The sequence below is a fragment of the Durio zibethinus genome, chromosome 7 (assembly GCF_047325235.1).
Source record: "Durio zibethinus cultivar Kanyao isolate XHJ-2024 chromosome 7, ASM4732523v1, whole genome shotgun sequence".
Lineage (NCBI taxonomy): Eukaryota > Viridiplantae > Streptophyta > Magnoliopsida > Malvales > Malvaceae > Durio > Durio zibethinus.
In genome coordinates this window covers 13,232,420-13,252,483 of record NC_143168.1, presented here as the reverse complement: position 1 = coordinate 13,252,483, position 20,064 = coordinate 13,232,420, and the positions used below count along the sequence as shown (strand labels likewise).

Genomic DNA, 20,064 nt, shown 5'->3' with positions numbered 1-20,064 from the left:
TTTTTTTTTTCTTTAAATCAAATTGCTTATCATTCATTCAAGAATTAAAGATGCATGAACCGTTAGCTTGTAATAACTGTCGAGCTTTGTTTCTCCCTTCCTTAATAATTGATCCTATGAGAGAGATATTCAATCCTTGTCTGCAGCTTGGTTATTACTGATAAGGCATCTCCTAATATAATTTCGTTAAAGCCCATCTCTTTAGCAAAATCCAATAGCCGAGTTGCAGCAATTGCTTCAACAGCAAATGAGTGTAATCCTTGGCGCTCTGTCATTGTGTGAACCCATGACCTAACCCTCTACATTCTTGATTATCACTTATATTCCTCTCAGTTTCGGATCCTTTTCCACTGCACTATCAAATTTCACTTTCACCACGTAGGTTTCCATCTCTGGTCACGCCTAGATTCCACCATATGCCGCTACTAACCTTTGTTGTCCTCCTAAACTCGAACTCCTCTTGGTAATTCATGGACTAATCTTTATATTTTTAAATTAACTTAAATAACAAAAACCACATAAAAAATTCATTTGAAATTGTCAACAAATTTATCAATTAAATAATATATAAAAAAAAACTATACATAACTTTACACTTGAAATAGAATAAAACAGAATACCCACCGTTGAACTTAAAATTAAAAAAGAAAAGGTTAATCAAGTTTTAAAAAAATAATCCTGCAAATTAAAAAAATAAAAAATTCACAAAAAAATTTTGAGAGGTAGAATTTTAGATTTTTTTTTTAATATAAAATTGGACCGAAAGAGTTTTGAAGTATATTTTATCTTTTATTTTATTAATGTCTTTTAATATAAAATTGGACCGAAAGAGTTTTGAAGTATATTTTATCTTTTATTTTATTAATGTCTTTTATCTTGGAAAAACCCAAACCAAAAACGCGATAGGACGTGGCTTCATAACAGTTAAAGTGTCCAAAAGCGTTTGTCATTGTTACTGCGGCTAACATTATCAACACTAAAAAATACAAAAAATAAAAATAAAAAAATTATTTTTAGAAAATAATTTTCATATGTTTACATTATATTTGGATTAAGAAGAAAAAGATAAAAAAAAAAAGTACTAGAAACAAATTTTTTTGTTTGAATAAATTTTTAATTTAAAAAAATAAAAATTTGATATCTCTTGATTTTTTTTTTTGTAATCTTTATTTTTTAAATACTTCAATTAAGGAAAAATTTAAAGAAAAAAAGTTGAAAAAATTTTATTTTTTTAAAAAATTATTATATCTATATTTTTATTATAACATTAGATTTGATTATATTATTAATATTTTTTACAAAAATAATTTTTTATAAATATTTTATATAACATCCTAATTTATAAATATTTTATAATTTTTTAAGTCTTAACAACAAAATAAATAAAATTATTGTCAAAATAAATTAAAAAATTAAATTAAACATAAAATTAAAAATAAATCAATAATTAATTAATATATTTTATTATATTAAATATATTCAATTTTATTTAAAAAATTTATTTATATAAAATAGATAAAATAAAAATATATTTATATATTACTTTATAACAAAATTATAATTGAAAAAAATAATAAATTATTTTTTTATTATTTATCTTATTATTAAATTTTATTTTTATATTAATTTTAACTATCCAAATAAAAAATATTCTTTCTTTTCGTTTAAAAAATTTTCTCTTTCTTTTCTTTCCTTTATTTACATGTATCTAAATATAGCGTTAATGTTTTTATTTTTTCTTTCCCTCTGTTTCTGTCATCATGCTCTTGTCAATTGATCGCATTTGCAATTTCCTTTCAGTCTCTTCAGTTCAAACAACTTGACCCAATTACGCTATTCTATTAACTAACAAGACAAGCCAACAAAATGGAGCAAAGCTCGTCTTTCACACTAGGACAACGAGTCCACTCATCCACCGATCCGCGCCGAGTGGGTACGGTCAAGTACGTAGGCGACGTGGAAGGGCACTTAGGCACGTGGGTCGGGGTCGACTGGGACCGTGAAGGAGATGGCAAACATGATGGCTCCATCAATGGCGTTCGATACTTCCAAGCTCGATTCCAAAACTCAGCTTCATTCGTGAGAGCCCATAACCTCAGCCCAGGCATTTCGCTCCTTGAAGCTCTTAAGCTCAGATATCAATCCCACTCCACCAAACAAGATGAGGGTAAGATTGTACAATAACTCAGTCACTAACCTCATTGATTTGGGTTTTCCATACTAAAAAAAAAAAAAACTAAATATATGGGATTTTACTTTTGTGCTTATAACTTGGGTAAATTTTCTATGTCTTGTTTAGTTTTAATCAATTATGATTGCATTTTCTACTTGTAATTTGTTTTGTTATGTGAACTGAAAAAGAAAGGAAATTTGTTTTTGCAGATGAAATGTATGTGCTTTCGGCCAGCAACAAGCGTGTATCTGTTCAACTATTGGGTAAAGATAAGATCCAAGATAAGCTAAGTCGATTTGAAGAGCTGAAAAGTGCTTCAATATCCTATTTGGGTGTCACCACTCCTGGAGGTCCGGATGAAATTCGTGCTGCTGTGCCAAGTGAGTTGCTCTTTCCTTTTTGTCTATCAAAATCTGCACTTAAAAAAAAATTATTAGATCTTGTAACTCGAGTGCTGAGAGATTTCTTTAATGTATTAGCTAATTTTTATATATAAATCCTGATATCCAAATAATGATATTTGAATTTTATTGCTTCATTCCTCTTTGTAGTTTTTCCTATGTTAATTAAGTTAAGAATAGGCTTTATTGATGCTTTAAAGAAATATAACTCCTTTTGCATGTGCAAAAGATAGTGTCTTATTATAAAAATAATGAGCATCCTCCTTGAATTTACTTCTAGGTTGCTGGTCATTTGAGTTTCATTGTAATAGTTTTCCAGGTTAGCTGCTTATTGCTGTGGATTTGCTCTTGATGTCGTCTCATGTTTTAATCTTAAACTTTAGTTTTCAAAAAGAGAAATGAAGGGAAGAAAAACAAAATCCTTGGATGCTCCTGAAATATGAGAATCACTGATTTCAAAATGCCTATATGATATTGTTTCTCAATGCATGTCTGAATAGTAAAAAAAGAAATCAAGCTCATATTTGCTAATTTTTTTTGTTTTTGTTTTTGAATTTTGGAATATGTAGTCAACTTTTTCCTCCTTGGAAGGCAATATTGCAATTTTTACTTTTGGCATAGAGTAGAAGTGACAAAATAAGATAACTTTTGTGCTTGTTCCGGAAGCTTGAATAAGTTACTTGTACCATTCAAACTAAGTTTTGTACAAGCATAGGCATGACGATTGAGCTGGTTGCTGCACTTCATGTGATATTAGTTTTATGATTTTTTCTGCTGGCTTAAGCGTGTTAGAAAGGCAGAAAGGTATGCTTCATGGTTTTAAGATATATTGCTTAACTTTGTCACATTCTTTATCTTATTTTCTTTTTCTTCAAATTTTAAGGCAGCTTAAAACAATCAATGTAAACTCATTTTTTTGGAGTTTTGTCATGTGTTTGTTGCATTTTGCTGAATAAGTTGCTGGTACAACTGTATGTATTGTACTTTTGCTGACTATTTGTTGTTGTGTTCTTGTTGCAGATTTAATGGAGCTTGACTTGACAGGAAATTTGATTTTGGATTGGAAGGTAAAGTGGTCCTAGTTGGGGCTACCTTCAGTAAAGGTGTTCTTTGTTTCAATGGTTGTTATAGCATTTACATGCTTTCTGTATTTATATCATCCTCTACTATTTGCATTATAGAGAACACTTTCTGGCTGATAAGAAACTTTCATTTAGGAATATAATTGAAGTTGCTAATTTTAATTTCATTGAAGGAAATGAATTACTTGAGATAATTTTGGAAATAGCTTTTTTGGCCATAAATGGATAGGGTTTAAGGAACATTTTCTGAATTTACCATGCATTGCTTATTTTATATATTTCAGAGTTAATATATAGTGATTAGAGTATGTCTTATATGCGGCAAATTGTGCCATTTTGCCAATCCTTCCGTATTGATAAAATTAGTATCCCTTCCACTGGGTGCAATGTATTTCTGGGGCCTTTATTTGGTTTTCTTGATTGTTGTTAGTCATGGTATACTGTTGCTTTATGCATGCTTTTGTGCGCCAAGGTGCTAAGAAATATTTAGATAACATTGCAAAGTTACTACTAACTTATAAGATTCTCATAGAAGTATTTTATAAATGTTAAATTGCTTCTAGGTCTTTAGTGTTAACTTTATGCTTGTGCATGTTTTGACATCTAAAGTTATGTATCCATGTGGGTCATATGTATATAATTTATATCAAGTAATGAGAATGTTATTAATTTTTTAGGGAGATCATCATTTGAGTTTTTTTATAGATGTAATAGTTGTTCTATGATGTATGCAATTGTTCTGCTTTAACCTTTAAGAGACTGGTCATATGTTAATGTTATATTTACTTGCTTGTTATTCTAGAACTGCCTTAGTAGTCAATTACTGCTTGGCACTGCATGACCATGCTCTCTTGCTTAGCTTACTCTTGTTTGAATGAATCTTTTAATGCAGGATGTTGGCACCATATGTGAACAGTTACCGCATCTTGTAGCACTCAATTTGTCTAATAATTTAATGATACAGAACATCACTGGGTTGCCCCTACTAAAAGGCATCCGTGTTTTAGTTTTGAACAATACAGGCATAAACTGGTCACAGGTGGACTACTCTTCCTTCATTCGTAGAATGCTGTTATAAGTTATGGGAAGAGGTGTGCTTTATAAAAGTAATGAGTGGAAGTGGAACTATTTTAATTATGGAATGGTAGTTACGTGCAAATTAAGATATGCATGGGAATGAAGAAATTTAAAGAGAGAAAGCAAAGATTTTATAGTTGTAAGATCACAATAATTGAAGATATTTGGTATCTTTTTGACATGGCAGGTTGAAATCCTTGAACATTCATTACCAGTGATTGAGGAGTTACACCTGATGGGGAATAACATAAGCACCATAAAGGTATCACTTGTTTAACTTAATCTCCAATAGAATTATGTCTAGAAACTACTATCACTCTAGCTTTTGTTAAGTGCCCTTTTATTGGTTATAAACATAAAACACATGCTACTTTTCTATGCCTGTTCTTATTTTATATGTTTCTCCCGCAAAATGAAAATAAAAAGAAAAGAAAATCCTTATTTGATCTGCAAGATAATTGTAAAGAGAGAACTGGATAGAGGAATTTCAATTTTTAATTTCTTGAACAGCATATATCAGTCTTTTTATTTTTCCATTGTAAATCATTCTGGACGATAAACTGATCAAGGGTTTATACACAAACTTTTGTTTTGGCTTTATATAAGATCTCAGATTTAAGCATGCTCTTGTTCTTGTCAATGTCCTTATCTCGCCTGAAATTTCTTGTGTTTTCATATTACAGCAAGTGTAACTTTAGTCAGTGTAGAGAGTAACAGTCTTCTTAGAGTGGAAAACAAATCTCACTTGTTCCAGGTTGTGCAAATCATAGTAAAAAGAGGATTATGTTTTGCAAAAGTGGATTGGCGGCTTGAACTGCTGTAAGATCAATTATGTTCATGCATAAATTAAGACAAGAAAGTGAAGGAATGAAGTGGATAAGATTTCAAAATGAAGAATGTGGAAAAACTAAAAAATAAAATTGTGTGGAAAACTAAGAGTAAAACTGACTGTTTATTGAAAAACTTCTCTTAAGAATTATACAAGCACCTTAGGTTTATATACAATTGATTAGAGGGTAAACTAGGAAACTAAGTCTTCCTAAAACTAATCCTATAAAACTGTCTATACTAATTTCTATCTTAATTCTAGGGATACAAATATAAATATACATGTTACAAGATTACAACTAGCTGTAACTAAGTGTTTTCCCACACTCCCCCTAAAGCTGGTGAATAGGTGTTTTCCATTCCTAGCTTGGATATAATTTGCTGAAATATTGCACTGTTGAGACCTTTAGTTAACACATCTGCAAGTTGACCCTTGGTTGATATATATGGTGTACAAATCAACTGTCTAGTTTCTCCTTTATGAAGTGCCGGTCTACTTCAATGTGTTTTGTTTTGTCATGTTGCACAGGATTATGTGCAATGCTTATTGCAGACTTGTTATTACAGTAGATTCTCATTGGTCCATCCCACTTGATCTTCAAGTCTTCTAAGATAATCTTTAATCATAGTAGTTCACAAATTCCTTGAGCCATTGCTCTATAAACTCTGCTTTAGCACTTGATCTTGCCATCATATTCTGTTTTTTACTCCTCCAAGTCACAAGTTATTTAGGAAGGGGCAGTAGCCTAAGGTGGATCTTCTATCAGTTAACAAATTTGCATAATCCACATCTGTATATGCCCTAGAATCAGTCCCAAATTTTTTTTGAACAAGATACCTTTCCTAGGATTGGCCTTCAAATAGTGTAATATACAATAGACAGCCTGTAGGTGCACTTTTTTAGGACTATGCATAAATTGACTTAAAACACTCACAACATATGCTATATCAGGTCTGGTATGTGAGAGATAAATGAGTCTTCCAACTAATCTCTGGTACATCTCTCTATCTACCACAACATCTTCATTAGCTTTTCCAAGTTTATGATTAGGATCTATAGGGGTATTTGCAGGTCTACATGAGAGCTTCTTAGTTTCCTTCAAAAGATCCATCACATATTTTTGTTGTGAGATGAAAATACCATGCGGTGAGTGAGCTACTTCAATTCCTAAAAAGTACTTCAATCCCCATAGCTCTTTTATCTCAAATTCTCTAGCCTAACACTGTTTTAGAGATTCTCTCTCTTTTTTATTCTCTGGTTACAATTATATCATCAACATATGCTAATAGAACTGTGATTCTCCCTGAATCTGAGTGCTTGATAAACAGTGTGTGATGTTCTTGACTCTGCTTAATTCTATTGCTACCATCACTTTGGCAAATCTCCCGACCCAAGCCCTAGGAGACTGTTTAAGGCCATATAAACCCTTTTTCAGCTTGTATTCTTTGTTTGCTTCTAGCTGATCTCCAAATCCCAGTAGAACTTTCATATATATATATATATATATATATTTCCAAATCACCATGTAGAAAAGCATTCTTTACATCAAATTGTTGAAGCTGCCAATTGTAATTTGCAACCAAGGATAACAAAATCCTAACTGTATTCATCTTGGCAATGGAGTAAAAGTTTCTTGATAATCCACTGCATAAGCTTGAGTGTAGCCCTTAGCCACCAACCTAGCCTTATACTTTTCAACAGTACCATCCGCCTTGTATTTATAGTGAAAACACATTTACACCAAATTGGATTTTTTCAGAGTTACACCCAACTAGTTTTAGTTTAAGGAGATTCATGCTCATTTTGAGAAATTGAGCAAAGACTATAGTTACCTCATTTTCAAAGTTAGGATCAGGTTCTTGGACTTGCACCAATTTAGGAGCTGAAACTTTCCTTCTTGAGTACACTTATAATTCCTTCATAGAATCAAGAACAATATTATCCTTTGTCACAGCTTTTGTGTTTGGAATAAGTTCAGACTCAAATTCAGTGATTGACTTGGACTTAGAAAAAATAGGTTTAAACTCAGAAGAATTAATAGGTGAAAATGTTGAGAAGGAAGACAAGTCAAGCAAAAAAAAAAAAGCCTTTACCCTTATCTTCCATGAATGAAGTCTCCTCCTGAAGATAAGACTTAGTAAAAAATGGTTTACTTTATTCAAAAGTGACATTTGCAGACACAATTTTTTGTAAAAGGATGATAGCACTTATACCCTTTCTGAGTTGATGAATACCCCACAAAAATACACTTAATTGCTCTAGGATCCAACTTCCCTCTACTATGATTGTGAACGTGAACAAATGATGTACAACAAAATATCCTAGGTGTGAGGTTGTTTGTGGTATTAAAGTTGGGATAGAATTGTGAGAGTAATTCCATAGGAGTTTTAAATCCCAAAACCCTTTAAAGCAACTTATTTATAATGTGTGTGGTAGTGAGAATAGCTTCCCCCTAATAGGATTTGGCTACGTTTGCTTGAAAAAGTAAGGCTTGGGTTGTGGCTAGTAAATGGCTATTTTTTTTCTCTCTGTCACTTCATTCTGCTATGGAGTATTAATACAGGATGATTCGTGGATAATCCCTTCTTTTTGGGAATAGGTAGATAGACTCTGGTTGAAATACTCTTTTGCATTATTAGACCTAAATCTCTTGATTTTCACTCCAAATTGATTTTGGATCATGTTTTAGAAGCTTAAAAACACACTATTGATATTTGATTTGGATTTAAGTTAAAATATCCAAAAGACCTTAGTACAATCATTTATAAAAGAAACAAACCACCTTGCACTTGAAATATTAGGAATTGTAGAGGGACCTTATATGTCATTATGAATCAAGTAAAAATGAGTAAAATTTCTTTTATTACTAATTGGAAAAGACACACATTTATGCTTTGCAAGTTCACAAACATCACAATGAAAATTTTTAATATTTAATCCTTTGAACAAAAAAGGAAACATGTTTTTCAAAGTTCCAAAAAAAGGATGTCCAAGACGAAAATGATAAAACCAAATTGTCTTTATTGGGAGATTTTTTAGAAAGAAATGACAAAGTTATTTATTCTTGATATTACTTGTGTTGTTTGATGTCTCAAGATAATATAGTCCATCCTTTTCCTTAGCAAGTCCAATCCTCTTCCCAGAACTTTGGTCTTGAAATTCACAATAAGAGGGACAAAAATTCATTTTGCAGCTCCCGTCTTTAGTAAGTTTTTGTATAGATATCAAATTAGTAAACAAATGAGGAATGTAAAGAACATTTTTAAGAACAAATGAGGGATTAATTTGAACATCTCCTAATCTTGCCACTACGATAAGTGAACCATCTGCAACAACAATTTTCTTATTACTAGGACACAAGATATGTACTAAACTTCTGTGAGGCATGTGTCATGTAATTTGTGGCTCCTGAGTCATGACCTAGGAACTCATAACAGGCTTAACCAAGATATTTAATCCATGAGAATCAAATATTTTACTTGAACTAGAGACTTTATCCAAGGAACATACCCCAATAGACTTTTCAAGAGTTTTCAATAGGCTTTTTAGTTTCTCAATCTCTTCTCTGTCCAACTTTTTTTGTTTCTGAGACATCTGTAGTACTCCGATGGTTTTATCAGCTGGTACTTACTCAAATTGGGTGGTAGGGGTAGCAGATTTTGTTATCCTTGACATTGTTATCTTTATTTAGGCTAAACAAGTCTTAACAATTAAGATATAACTAGAAATAAGTCTTAGCAATGAAGGCTAAAGAAGGGAAAAATAAAATGGCTATGAAGCCCTTAACAAGGTTCGGCAATGGAGGTCTAAAATAGAAGTTAGCAATGAAGGCTGAAAATTTTGCTCCCTAAAAAGAGTTTAAAGCTCTAATACCATGTGGGAAAACTAAAAAAAAAAACTGTGGAAAACTAAGAGTAAAACTGACTATTTATTGAAAAACTTAAGAATTATACAAGCACCTTAGGTTTATATACAACAACTAACTAGAAGGTAAACTAAGAAACTAATCTTCCTAAAACTGATCCTATAATTGAGGGATTGTCTATCCTAATTTTCTGTCATTAATTCTATGGATACAAATACTTAATTCTAGAGATACAAATATAAATATACAGATTACAAGATTATAACTAATTGTACCTAAGTGTTTTCCCACAAAGAACATTACACATCAGAGTAGATGATTCAGTAAGAAAATTACATGATTCCCTTCATAAAGCCTTAACTTCTCTAATCTACTAGGGCAAGGATTCCAACTAGACGGTTAAACATTTTAAATTTCAATTGAACATGAAAAAATTCTTGATAATTTGCAAGAAACCCTATATTCCTAGTAAATCATAAAATACCCCTTAATCACAAGAATTTGGAAGATTATTGATTTGTGCATGAACATAAAACAGGCCCAGTGCTCAACTTAAAAACCCTAATAAAGAACTAAGTTAACTGTATCCTTGAGAGGATTTAAGCTTTAGAATCATGCAAGTCTCATGTCCATTAAGCATTGAAGAAATGGCCCTCATAGTAAAACACCAAGTGAATTAACATGCAATTACATTGCATTGGGTAGCTAGACTTGGCTAGATTTTCTTTCCATGGCTGCATCTGGATCTAGGAGTGAAGAAATCTCTAGAATAAAACTATTTTATTCTTCTATATTTTTCTCATTACAATACTAGAATTGCATGAAAACATATAGGCTAAAGACTGAATATTCTCAGCTTTAAAACCTAAGATTTTCATGCATTAAAACAGCTAATGAAAGGAGAAATTTACTCTCTACACATAATAGGAATAATAATGAAGATTAGATTTCCACACTCCCTCTTAAACTGGGTGGTAGATGTCAATCATGCCCAGTTTGGACTTCAGATTCTTGAAGTTGTTTCGAGAGAGAGTTTTAATGAGTATGTTTGTAGTTTGGAGGCATGTGAGAGTATAAACTAATCTAACAATTCCTTCCTCTATCTTTTCTTTGATGAAGTGATGATCAATCTCCACATGTTTTGTCCTATGATGATGAACGGGATTCTTTGCCATACTTGCCACTTTGTTGTCACAGAATATTTTCATGGATTCTTTTGCAGAGACCTTTAACTCTCCTAGCAACCTTTTTAGCCAAATTCCCTCACATATGCCATGAGACATAGCTCTAAACTCAGCTTCCGCGCTACTTCTAGCCATCACAGATTGCTTCGTGCTTCGCCAAGCAACCAAATTTTCTCACACATAGGTACAATAACCAATAGTTGATCTTTGGTCAATAATAGATCTAACCCAATTAGCATCAGTGTAAATTTCAACTTTTTCGTGTGATGTCTTAAAATATAACCCTTTGCTAGGATTCTTCTTTGGGTACTATAAGATTTGATACACAACCCTCAAGTGTCCCTTTGTTGGGTTGTTCATGAATCTGCTTACCATGCTAACTCTAAAACCGATATCTGGTCTTGTATGAGAGAGGTAGATGAGTTTCCCAACAAGTCTTTGATATCTGCCCTTATTTGTTGGTAGACTTCCTTCTTCCATTCCTACCTTATTCGTTGTGTCTATAGGGGTGTCAGCAGGTTTGCGTCCAAGCATTCTAGTTTCCTTTAGTAAATCTAAGACATACTTATGCTATGAAACAGAGATGCCATTCCTTGAGTAAGCTATCTCCATGAGTAAGCTATTTCCATGCCAAGAAAATATTTAAGGTGTCCCAAACCTTTGATTTCAAATTCTTTGGCTAGGAGGTTCTTTAGGTTGCTAATTTCTTCCACAGTCTCCAGTAAGAATAATGTCATCCACATAAATAAGAAGAATGGCTATTTTTTCTTCAAGTGAATATTTGACAAACTTGGTGTGATCGGTTTGGCATTGTGAAAAACCATACTTTTTTACCACTTTTATTAGTCTATCAAACCATGCACATGGGGATTGTTTGAGACCATATAAAGACTTTTGAAGTTTACATACCTTGCCAGAATTGTCTTGATTTTTGAATCTTGGAGGTATTTCCATGTAAACTTCTTCTTCTAGGTCGCCATTAAGAAATGTATTTTTGACATCTAGTTGGTGGAGTAGCCAATCTAGATTTGCTGCCAATGATAATAACACCCCGATTGATTTAAGTTTAGCCATCGGAGCAAATGTCTCCTCATAGTCAATACCATAAGATTGAGTAAATCCTTTTGCAATAAGGCAAGCTTTGAATCTGTTAATACTTTCATTTGCATTGTGGTTGATAGTAAAAATCCATTTGCATCCAATTGGATTTTTCCTTTTGGGTAATTTTGAAATATGCCATGTTTTGTTCTTTTTTAAGGCCTTGATTTCTTCCATAACAGCCATCTTCCATTTTGGTTGCATGAGTGCTTCATGAACATGATTAGGAATCTGCATATTGTTTAGTGTGGTAACAAAGCTTGATAATTGGGTGATAAACCTTCATAAAAAATCACATTACAGATTGGGTGTTGAGTACATGATCTCACACCTTTCTTTAGAGCAATCGGTTGATCAAGATCCTCAAAAGATTCAATTGAATCAGATTCAGTAAGAGTGTTACCTATGTTGATTTCAAGTAACTCTGGAATCGGTTCAGATTCTTGGCTTTGCTTTGAAGGTGTACATTCTCCTAGATCCTTATGAGTTTTATGTTTTCTTGAATAGACAATCAATTTTTTATTTGCTTTCCCTTATGTGGATTTCGAGCTTGGAGGATCTGGTTGGATGTTTTGGACTTGAAAGGGAGTTGGAGAAGTGTTTGGTGGTTTGGTAATAGGATTTTCCCAAAGCTGATATTCCCGTGTGATTGGATTCTCCCACTAAATGGCAATTTTGGGAAAGTAAGGATGATTTTCAAAAAAGGTAACATTCATGGAATGGTAGAAGTTCTTTGTTACTGGTGAGTAACACTTGTATCCTTTTTTATTTGAGGAATATCCGAGAAATATGCATTTGATGGATTTGGGATCTAATTTGCTTTGTTTTGTTGGTTGGTAAGAACAAACGCAGTGCATCCAAACACTTTAATGGGAATAGACAAGATGATTTGAAGGTGAGAATAGGAACTGAGAAGGGATTGGCAAAGGCTTTGAAATTCGAGACTCGAGAAGGCATTTTGTTTATATGATATGTAGCGATAAGAACAGCCTCACCCAAAAAATGCTTAGGTACATGGCCAGGTATCATAATGGATCTTGCAACTTCCAACAAATGTCGATTCTTTCTTTTAGCAATGCCATTCTATTGAGTATCAACACATGAGCTTTGATGAATTATACCGTGCTTTATTAAATATGATCCAAGGATTGAATTGTAGTATTCTCTCCCATTGTTGGTTCTCAACACTGTGATTTTGGTTTTGAATTGAGTTTGGATCATATTGTTAAAGTTTTGGAATAGCTGGCTCACTTATGCTTTTTCCTTCATAAGGAATACCCAAGTAACCCTGGTGTGATCATCAATAAATGTGACAAACCATATAGAACCAGTAATGTTATTTACTCTGGAGGGACCCTAAATGTCATTTTGTATCATTGAAAAAGGATGGGATGATTTGTAAGGCTAATTAGGTTATGTGGTACGGGTATGTTTGGATAGTTGGCAGACTTCACATTGAAAGTTGTTAGGGTTTTTATTGAATAATGAGGGAAATAACATTTTGAGGTACAAAAAGTTTGGATGACCTAACCATTAGTGCCACAACATGATAGTACTATCTTTATTATTACTGGAGGATGAAGCCATGCAAAAGTTCTTCTGATATTGTCTTTCAGAATCATTAGCTCTTGGGATATAGAGTCCTGCACACCTCTTAGCATTGCCAATCATCTTCCCTGAGTCCAAATCTTGAAATTTACACATATTTGGAAGAAATTTAGTAACACACTTAAGGTCTCTTGTAAGTTTGCTTATAGACAGTAGATTGCAACTTAGATTTGGGACAAACAAAATAGAATCAAATGTTATCTCTTTGGAAATAATAATAGAACTTGTATCGGCCACTTTTGAAAGTGACCCATCAGCAATTCGAACTAAGTTTTCATGACATGGGTTGTATTTACTAAATACAAATGCATCCTTAGTCATATGGTCTGAAGCTTCTAAATCCACAATCCATGAATTTGATTTCTTTAGTTTTACACTCAAGGCACTTAGAAAATTACCTTTTTGTGCTAAAGAACCTATTCCAATAACGCTAGCTCTGGGGTTAGAGATAACCTCCAACGCGGGGCTCTCCCTTCTGCTGGCCATGCTGGACTCCGAGTGAAAAATTTCAAAGGTTTAGATCATGCTTTGATATCATGAAGAAATCCCTAGAATAAATCTATTTTATTCTTCTATATTTTTCTTATTACAATACTAGAATTGCATGAAAATACATAGGCTAAAGACTGAATATTCTCAGCCTTAAAACTCAAGATTTTCATGCATTAAAACAGCTAACAAAAGGAGAAATCTACTCTCTACACATATAATAGGAAAATGTCTAATGGATTTGGTGTAATTATGCAAATTACTCCTTATTCTAAAAATAAAAGATTAACTAAAATAGATAAAGTCAACTAATCAAGTAATAATGAAGATTAGATTTCCACAAGGAGTTCTTTTATCGTGTCTTAACTACTTTGACAGAGTATTCAACAGGAAAGTAAATATATGTAAATAAAAGCTTTGAATGAATAGGAAGCAGCTCTCCCTCAAAGTAATCTTCCTATCCTTTGTAATTCCATTGATAAAAGCCTTAAGATCTGTGAGATCATGTTTGTTTATATGGACTCTTTAAGATGTCTATAAAATGTTTGAAGATTTGTAAATTGTTGTTAGACTAAAATAGAAAATAAGCCCTTATACCTTAATTAATTTCTCACCTAAGCCTTTATATTTTAATTAAAGGTATTTTCTTCTTTGATGTTTTTAGTTCTGTAAATAAAAGGGAAAGATAGGTGATTCTGGCTTTGGATTTAGTTGATTAACTGATATTGGAAGAATTTTGTTACCTTATACCGGACTGTCATGACAAGAACTTGATCTGGTCGGTGAAAATCCAACAGAGAAAACAAGACTTATTGGGTTACTAACTTAAGCTGTGGGTTGAAAGCATGCTGGGTTATGGGTAGTAGTAGCAGTGAAAAATGGTTTCTAGGATTATTATACACAAATTCTATGGGATGCATAGAAAACTGTGGCAAACAAGTTAAACTAGTACGAACAGTCAGTGGTGAAATTAGAGGAATATTATACAGCTAGTATCTTTTGATTTGTCCCTGCAGAACAAATGCTCTCAAGGAAGAAAAACAATTTTTTTAATATTTCCTCATTCACTTTTGATTTTTTTTTTGTTCTAATTTTTTTAGTAAATTGGTTATTCCAAACTCTAAATGTCACTAATTTTGTCATGCATGTCTGAGCATTTTTTTCTTTTTTCTTTTTTTTTGTTGTCAGCCAACATCTTCCTCCAATGTTCGGGGATTTGATTCTTTACAGCTTCTGAATTTGGAAGACAATTGCTTAGCTGAATGGAATGAAATCTTGAAACTTTCTCAACTGAAAAGGTTGGAATGAAGCTCATGCTCTTCTGCCAGGAGTGTCCCTATATTTTCTATGCTGAATCTTCTTGATAACTCATAACTCTCAATGTGATTCTTGGTCGCAGTTTGGAGCAGCTTTATTTGAACAAGAACAAGTTCACCTGCATCTTTTACCCAGATAAGAATATGATACAAGAATTGCTCAATCATGAGTCAAGTGAGGAAAGCTGCTTGCCATTTCAAAATCTGCGATGCCTTCTTCTTGGTAATTTATTAACTCTTTTTTCTTTTCCCAATCATTTGGCCTGTTTCGCTCTCTAGTATTTTGTCTAATTGTTTTATGCTTCAGGAAGTAACAAAATTAGCGATCTGGCTTCAATTGACTCACTGAACTCATTCCCGAAATTGATTGTAAGGTTTCTTCATCTGAAGCAGCTTCTCACTGTGCTTGATATTAGCTTTGGAGTGTACAACGTGCTGCTACTCCAATTATTAATTCTCTGGGTGTAAAATCAAATATTTGTGGTTAAAGGTGACATTATGCATGCAAATATCACTTGCTGCACATAATGTCAATTTGTACTCATGCTATAATTCTTATATAGCACCATAACTGCCCACTAAATTGGGATGTCTTCTGTTATCCTTTTCCATCTTTTCACATCAATCAGGGTGCCCAAACATGAAGCTGGATTAATAGAGACATGTATTATGAGATGGCGAATTTATATTTTTGGTGTTTATCTGCTCGATCAACTAAGTTTTATGATAATTATACCTGGTAAACTAGGCCTTGAGCAGAGGACGAAGCTAACATTTGGGCTAAGTTAGCAAGATCTCGATGATAGTAGACTTTAGTATTCACTATGCTTCTTGATGTTGAAGCAAAAATTTTTGCAGTTCTCTTTTTCTCTCTTTCTCTTGGCTACATCCCAAATGTTTAGCTTCTTTTTTTTACTATTCTTTTATTACTTGAAGGACATCAGGCTTTCTGATAACCCGATAGCCGATCCTGGAAGAGGTGGTCTCCCGAGATTTGTTTTAATTGCACGATTAGCAAAAGTTGAAATGCTAAATGGTAGTGAGGTAAACTCTAGTAGCTGCATAAAATGCCTGCCTCTTTTTCTTTTTTTATGAAGTTCTAATGAATCTGATGTATTCTTATCCAACAACCTTTCAGATAAGTGCTCGTGAAAGAAAGGAGTCAGAAATACGGTATATGTTTCTTTGTAAAATAGTCCATTACTTCGTTCTTTTCTGGAAGGAAATCATGCTTTTAAGAATGGCTTTTGTTTCATTCTCTCTTTCCTTAATCTCACCTATTCTCGATTTTTTTTTTTTTATGTTATTTGTTGCTATTTTCTACTTTCTACCTCAAATCTTTGACTTTTCATATATATTTACCTCCTCTGTCAAGACATGGTTTTAAGGCATAATGCTTGTTTATAGGAAATTAAGGCTTAATGGCAGCCATTAATCTTGTGAAGCACAGCATAATGGTTGGTGATTCATGGTCCCACTTGTTGAAGTTAACAGTTCATGCTAAAATGAGTTCCTAGGAAGATGGATTATGACAAATTATTAATATTAGTATATATATTTTTATTTTTCTTGTATCATACTGCTTATGTGAAGCATTTAAGTCACTTGTCTGTATCCCAGGGAAATTAGTTTGTCTTGTCATACTATAATTTTAATAAATCATAGCTTGATGATGATAACTTATCATGATGTCTAGGAACCTGCGTTTGAAATAGTTACATGAGGATTAACAACTTAAGTACTGAGGCCTTTGGATTTAAAACCATTTCCACCCTCTGTTGCTAGCAGGCTAGATGAAAAATCTATGAGCTGCATAATCATAATGGTATCTTTGATAAAGCAAGAGAGAAATTAACATTCATATTGGCTAAGGAGCTGTATTTTTTTTTTATAATGCTAAGGAACTGTATTATCTTAAAATTAATACACAATATTTCTTGCAGGTATGTACGCTTAGTAATGTCAAAGTTGCTTGATAATCCAGAAGAGATAAAACAGCTTCATCCCCGGTAAATTTTGCTCCTGTGAACTACGTGCATAACTGAAATATCTTACTGCTATTCTGAACTTAAACTTCAACCCCAGGTTTGTTGAGTTGAAGAATTTTTATGGGATTGAGGATGAAAGGCCATTGGTAGGAGCAGCAGGCCCTCAGAAGATGGCCTCAGGACTCTTGTGTATGCATCTTCAATTACTTTTTCTTCCTTTTATTATTTCCTTTTCATCAACTTCTTTTTATACACTTAAAAGTTTTCAACTTGTAAATAACATGCAGCTATCACTCTGAAATGTGTGGCCCTATCAGTTGGTGAGAAGCTTCCATTGACAAAGAAATTGCCAGCCACTACCACAGTTATATTCTTATAAATTTTCTCCAACATATTTAGTCGGATATGTGTATGAAAATCCACTCACAATTAGTTTTGTTTATTTTAGGTTGGCAAGTTGAAAGCCCTTTGTGAAAGTTTTTTTAAACTAAAGTCCCTGAAGCTGAAATTGTTTCTTCAAGAAGAGGTTTACCTTCTATCATAGTCATGATGATTTCTTTTATTTTGTATTTTTCCTTATGCTAGTTTGTTTTCTTTTCTAGTTGTATTAATTATGTATGTGAACCTTGATGGTGATGGCTCACTTAAATTTCATTAGTGGACCTAGGTCTATGTCAAAATCTCTATAGAAGTGGGACATGACTAGGCCAAAAGAACAAGTGTTAGAACGACACTTTCTTAAGCTTTTAGCATCCATAAATTAGAAAAGCGCTTCTTATTGTAATTACTGTATGCTTTTATTATGCATTAGCTTTGGGATATCATTTGTGATTAATGTTCAAATTTTCAGGGCTCTCCTCTACCAATGTTGCTCGATGATGAAATGGCATCTTTAATGGACATTGGGATTGGCAACGAGTCCACTATTCTTGTGGATGAAGAGAGTTAACAAACAATTTGATAGAGTTAACTAACTGAGTTTTGTTGTTCCATGCTTCAAAATGTTTACGGATGTGAGAATGCAAGGTATTGGTTAATCTCTCCTTTCTTGATTTGCTCTTTTTGCTTGGTAGGAAGGATGAAAAGAGATGAAAATGGAGAACTTGTTAATCTAATGGTTAAAATTCATAATTACCTTTTTACTTTGTATACAAGAAAGCTTATGTGTGCCTTTTATTTCTTGATAAGTATATATACACACACACACACACACTTTTTCATCTTTCTTTTTCAGTTGTTTGGACAATGCTTTTATTAACATCAATTTTTCTTGGTAGGAGTTCTACATCATACATGCTGAGCCTGAGATGAGGCATGTTTTAGACTTTCCGGAACCAAGAAAGATACAAAAATGATTGGTTTGATTTGTCGTTGAAATGGCTGTCACCCTTCCAAAATTACTTTCGAAGGAGACCAGCAGAAATGCACCTTATAAGACTTTTGTAGTATACATGGTAGCTAGGGAAGAGTATTGGGACCTTTGTGTGAAGTTTTGGCTTGGCATAACATCTTTTCTTAATGGTAGGTGCATTTGGTGAATTTGGCTTTTACTTTGCTTGATGCACAAAATGTACAATATTCTATGTTTTGATGACTCATGATCAAAGGAGCATATAATAATTTGTTCTTGTTGACCTGAATCAACAAGTTCATGTCAACGCTTGGACTGTGAGTAAGGTTTGGATGAGAGTATATATATAATATATACGTAAGTAAACATTGTAAATATAATATTGAACCAAGTAAATCTCTTTAGAGATATAGTCAACTAACATATAAACGGCTAATTGTTTTTTGGATCAGGTTGCAGGACATTGAAGTTGACACTCGGAGTATATAGGTTTAAAGGAATTTATGTATATAATGGTTTTTTTAAACCAAGGGTAGGAAAGTTTAAAAGTAAATTAGAAATTAAAAAAAAAAAAGAAGAAAAAAACAGATAAACCAATGGATCAGCCTGTAGTTGGAGAAATTCTGAAGTTGGAGCAGATCTATCATGTGAGTTGAATGAAACTGGTGGAATTTTTAGTAAGATTTGAATGGTAAAACATCAATGTTACTCTGATGGTCTCTGACATAAGTAGTAAGCATCCTCTAATCCATCTTGTATGTGCCAAGGATTTCTCTCTCATACCCCTATCGAAATCCATGGTTCCTCTTATGTATGAGGCCGCGAGTCACAAAAATTGAGTTCCTGGCAGCATATGGCTCCCAAATCCTTGACACCGCAGCAGTCGGAAAGTATGGGCAATTACAAATTGTCACGGTCCATTTGAATTATTTTTAATTTGTTAGTTTAAGAATTTTTAAGTGACAAATCATTTTATTGCCTTTGGAATTAATAAAATCAATAAAGTAAAATATAGTTATTTATTAAATGATTAATTTTATGAATAGATGAATATGTTATTAATTTTATAAATTCATTTGATTTGACAATTAAAATATAAATCATTCAATTTATCTCTAAATTAATAAAAATAATTTAGATATAAATTTAAATTTCAACCAATCAAAATTCATCTGATTCATCTAATTTATGTTTGAATTAAATTAAAATAATTTAGAGATAAATCAAAATCTTAACCAATCAAATTTTAAAAATTTATACGTCATCCAATTAAATTTCATCTATGAATAATAAGATTTTATCTCAAATTAAATCAAAACAATTTAGAGACAAAATCAAACAAATTAAATTCTTTTAGAACTTTGTCTCATCTAGCATGCTGAAACTATAAAAATGGTTATCTTACAAATCTTTTGATACAATTCACAATTTTGAAAGGAAGAATAAGATTGTGAAGACTCAAAACTTCTCTAAAGTCTTGAGTATCAAGTTAAGAAGAATTGAAGAAATTTTGAACAGCATAATGTTTAGGGTTCAAAGAGTATTCAAGAAGTTGTTGAGTCTATTGAACTCATATTGTTTTTGAAGATTCCAAAACCTCTCG

At 32.5% G+C, this 20,064-nt stretch overlaps 1 protein-coding gene across 2 annotated transcripts; it reads left to right on the top strand.

The window, feature by feature from the left end:
* The first annotated feature begins 1,725 nt into the window (after positions 1-1,725).
* On the top strand, positions 1,726-18,768 carry PFI (tubulin folding cofactor E / Pfifferling (PFI)). 2 transcript variants are annotated; one of them, XM_022862582.2, is made up of 16 exons: positions 1,726-2,167; positions 2,383-2,553; positions 3,595-3,641; positions 4,549-4,695; positions 4,921-4,995; positions 14,995-15,104; positions 15,206-15,345; positions 15,430-15,491; positions 16,059-16,166; positions 16,261-16,295; positions 17,066-17,131; positions 17,208-17,299; positions 17,398-17,474; positions 17,559-17,636; positions 17,961-18,136; positions 18,388-18,768. In XM_022862582.2, exons 1-15 carry the CDS (start codon positions 1,867-1,869, stop codon positions 18,057-18,059), a joined length of 1,608 nt encoding a protein of 535 aa, XP_022718317.1. In that variant the 5' UTR covers positions 1,726-1,866; the 3' UTR covers positions 18,060-18,136; positions 18,388-18,768. The 2 variants fall into 2 exon arrangements, with proteins under 2 accessions (XP_022718317.1, XP_022718318.1); XM_022862583.2 differs by lacking the exon at positions 4,549-4,695 and having other exon boundaries at positions 1,728-2,167.
* The last annotated feature ends 1,296 nt before the right edge of the window (positions 18,769-20,064 follow it).

Coding starts and splice junctions, on each gene's coding strand:
- PFI (XM_022862582.2), top strand. CDS start 1,867: ATGGAGCAAAGCTCGTCTTTCACACTAGGACAACGAGTCCACTCATCC. Junction 2,554..3,594: donor AATTCGTGCTGCTGTGCCAA/GTGAGTTGCTCT, acceptor TTCTTGTTGCAG/ATTTAATGGAGCTTGACTTG. Junction 4,996..14,994: donor ATAACATAAGCACCATAAAG/GTATCACTTGTT, acceptor TTTTGTTGTCAG/CCAACATCTTCCTCCAATGT.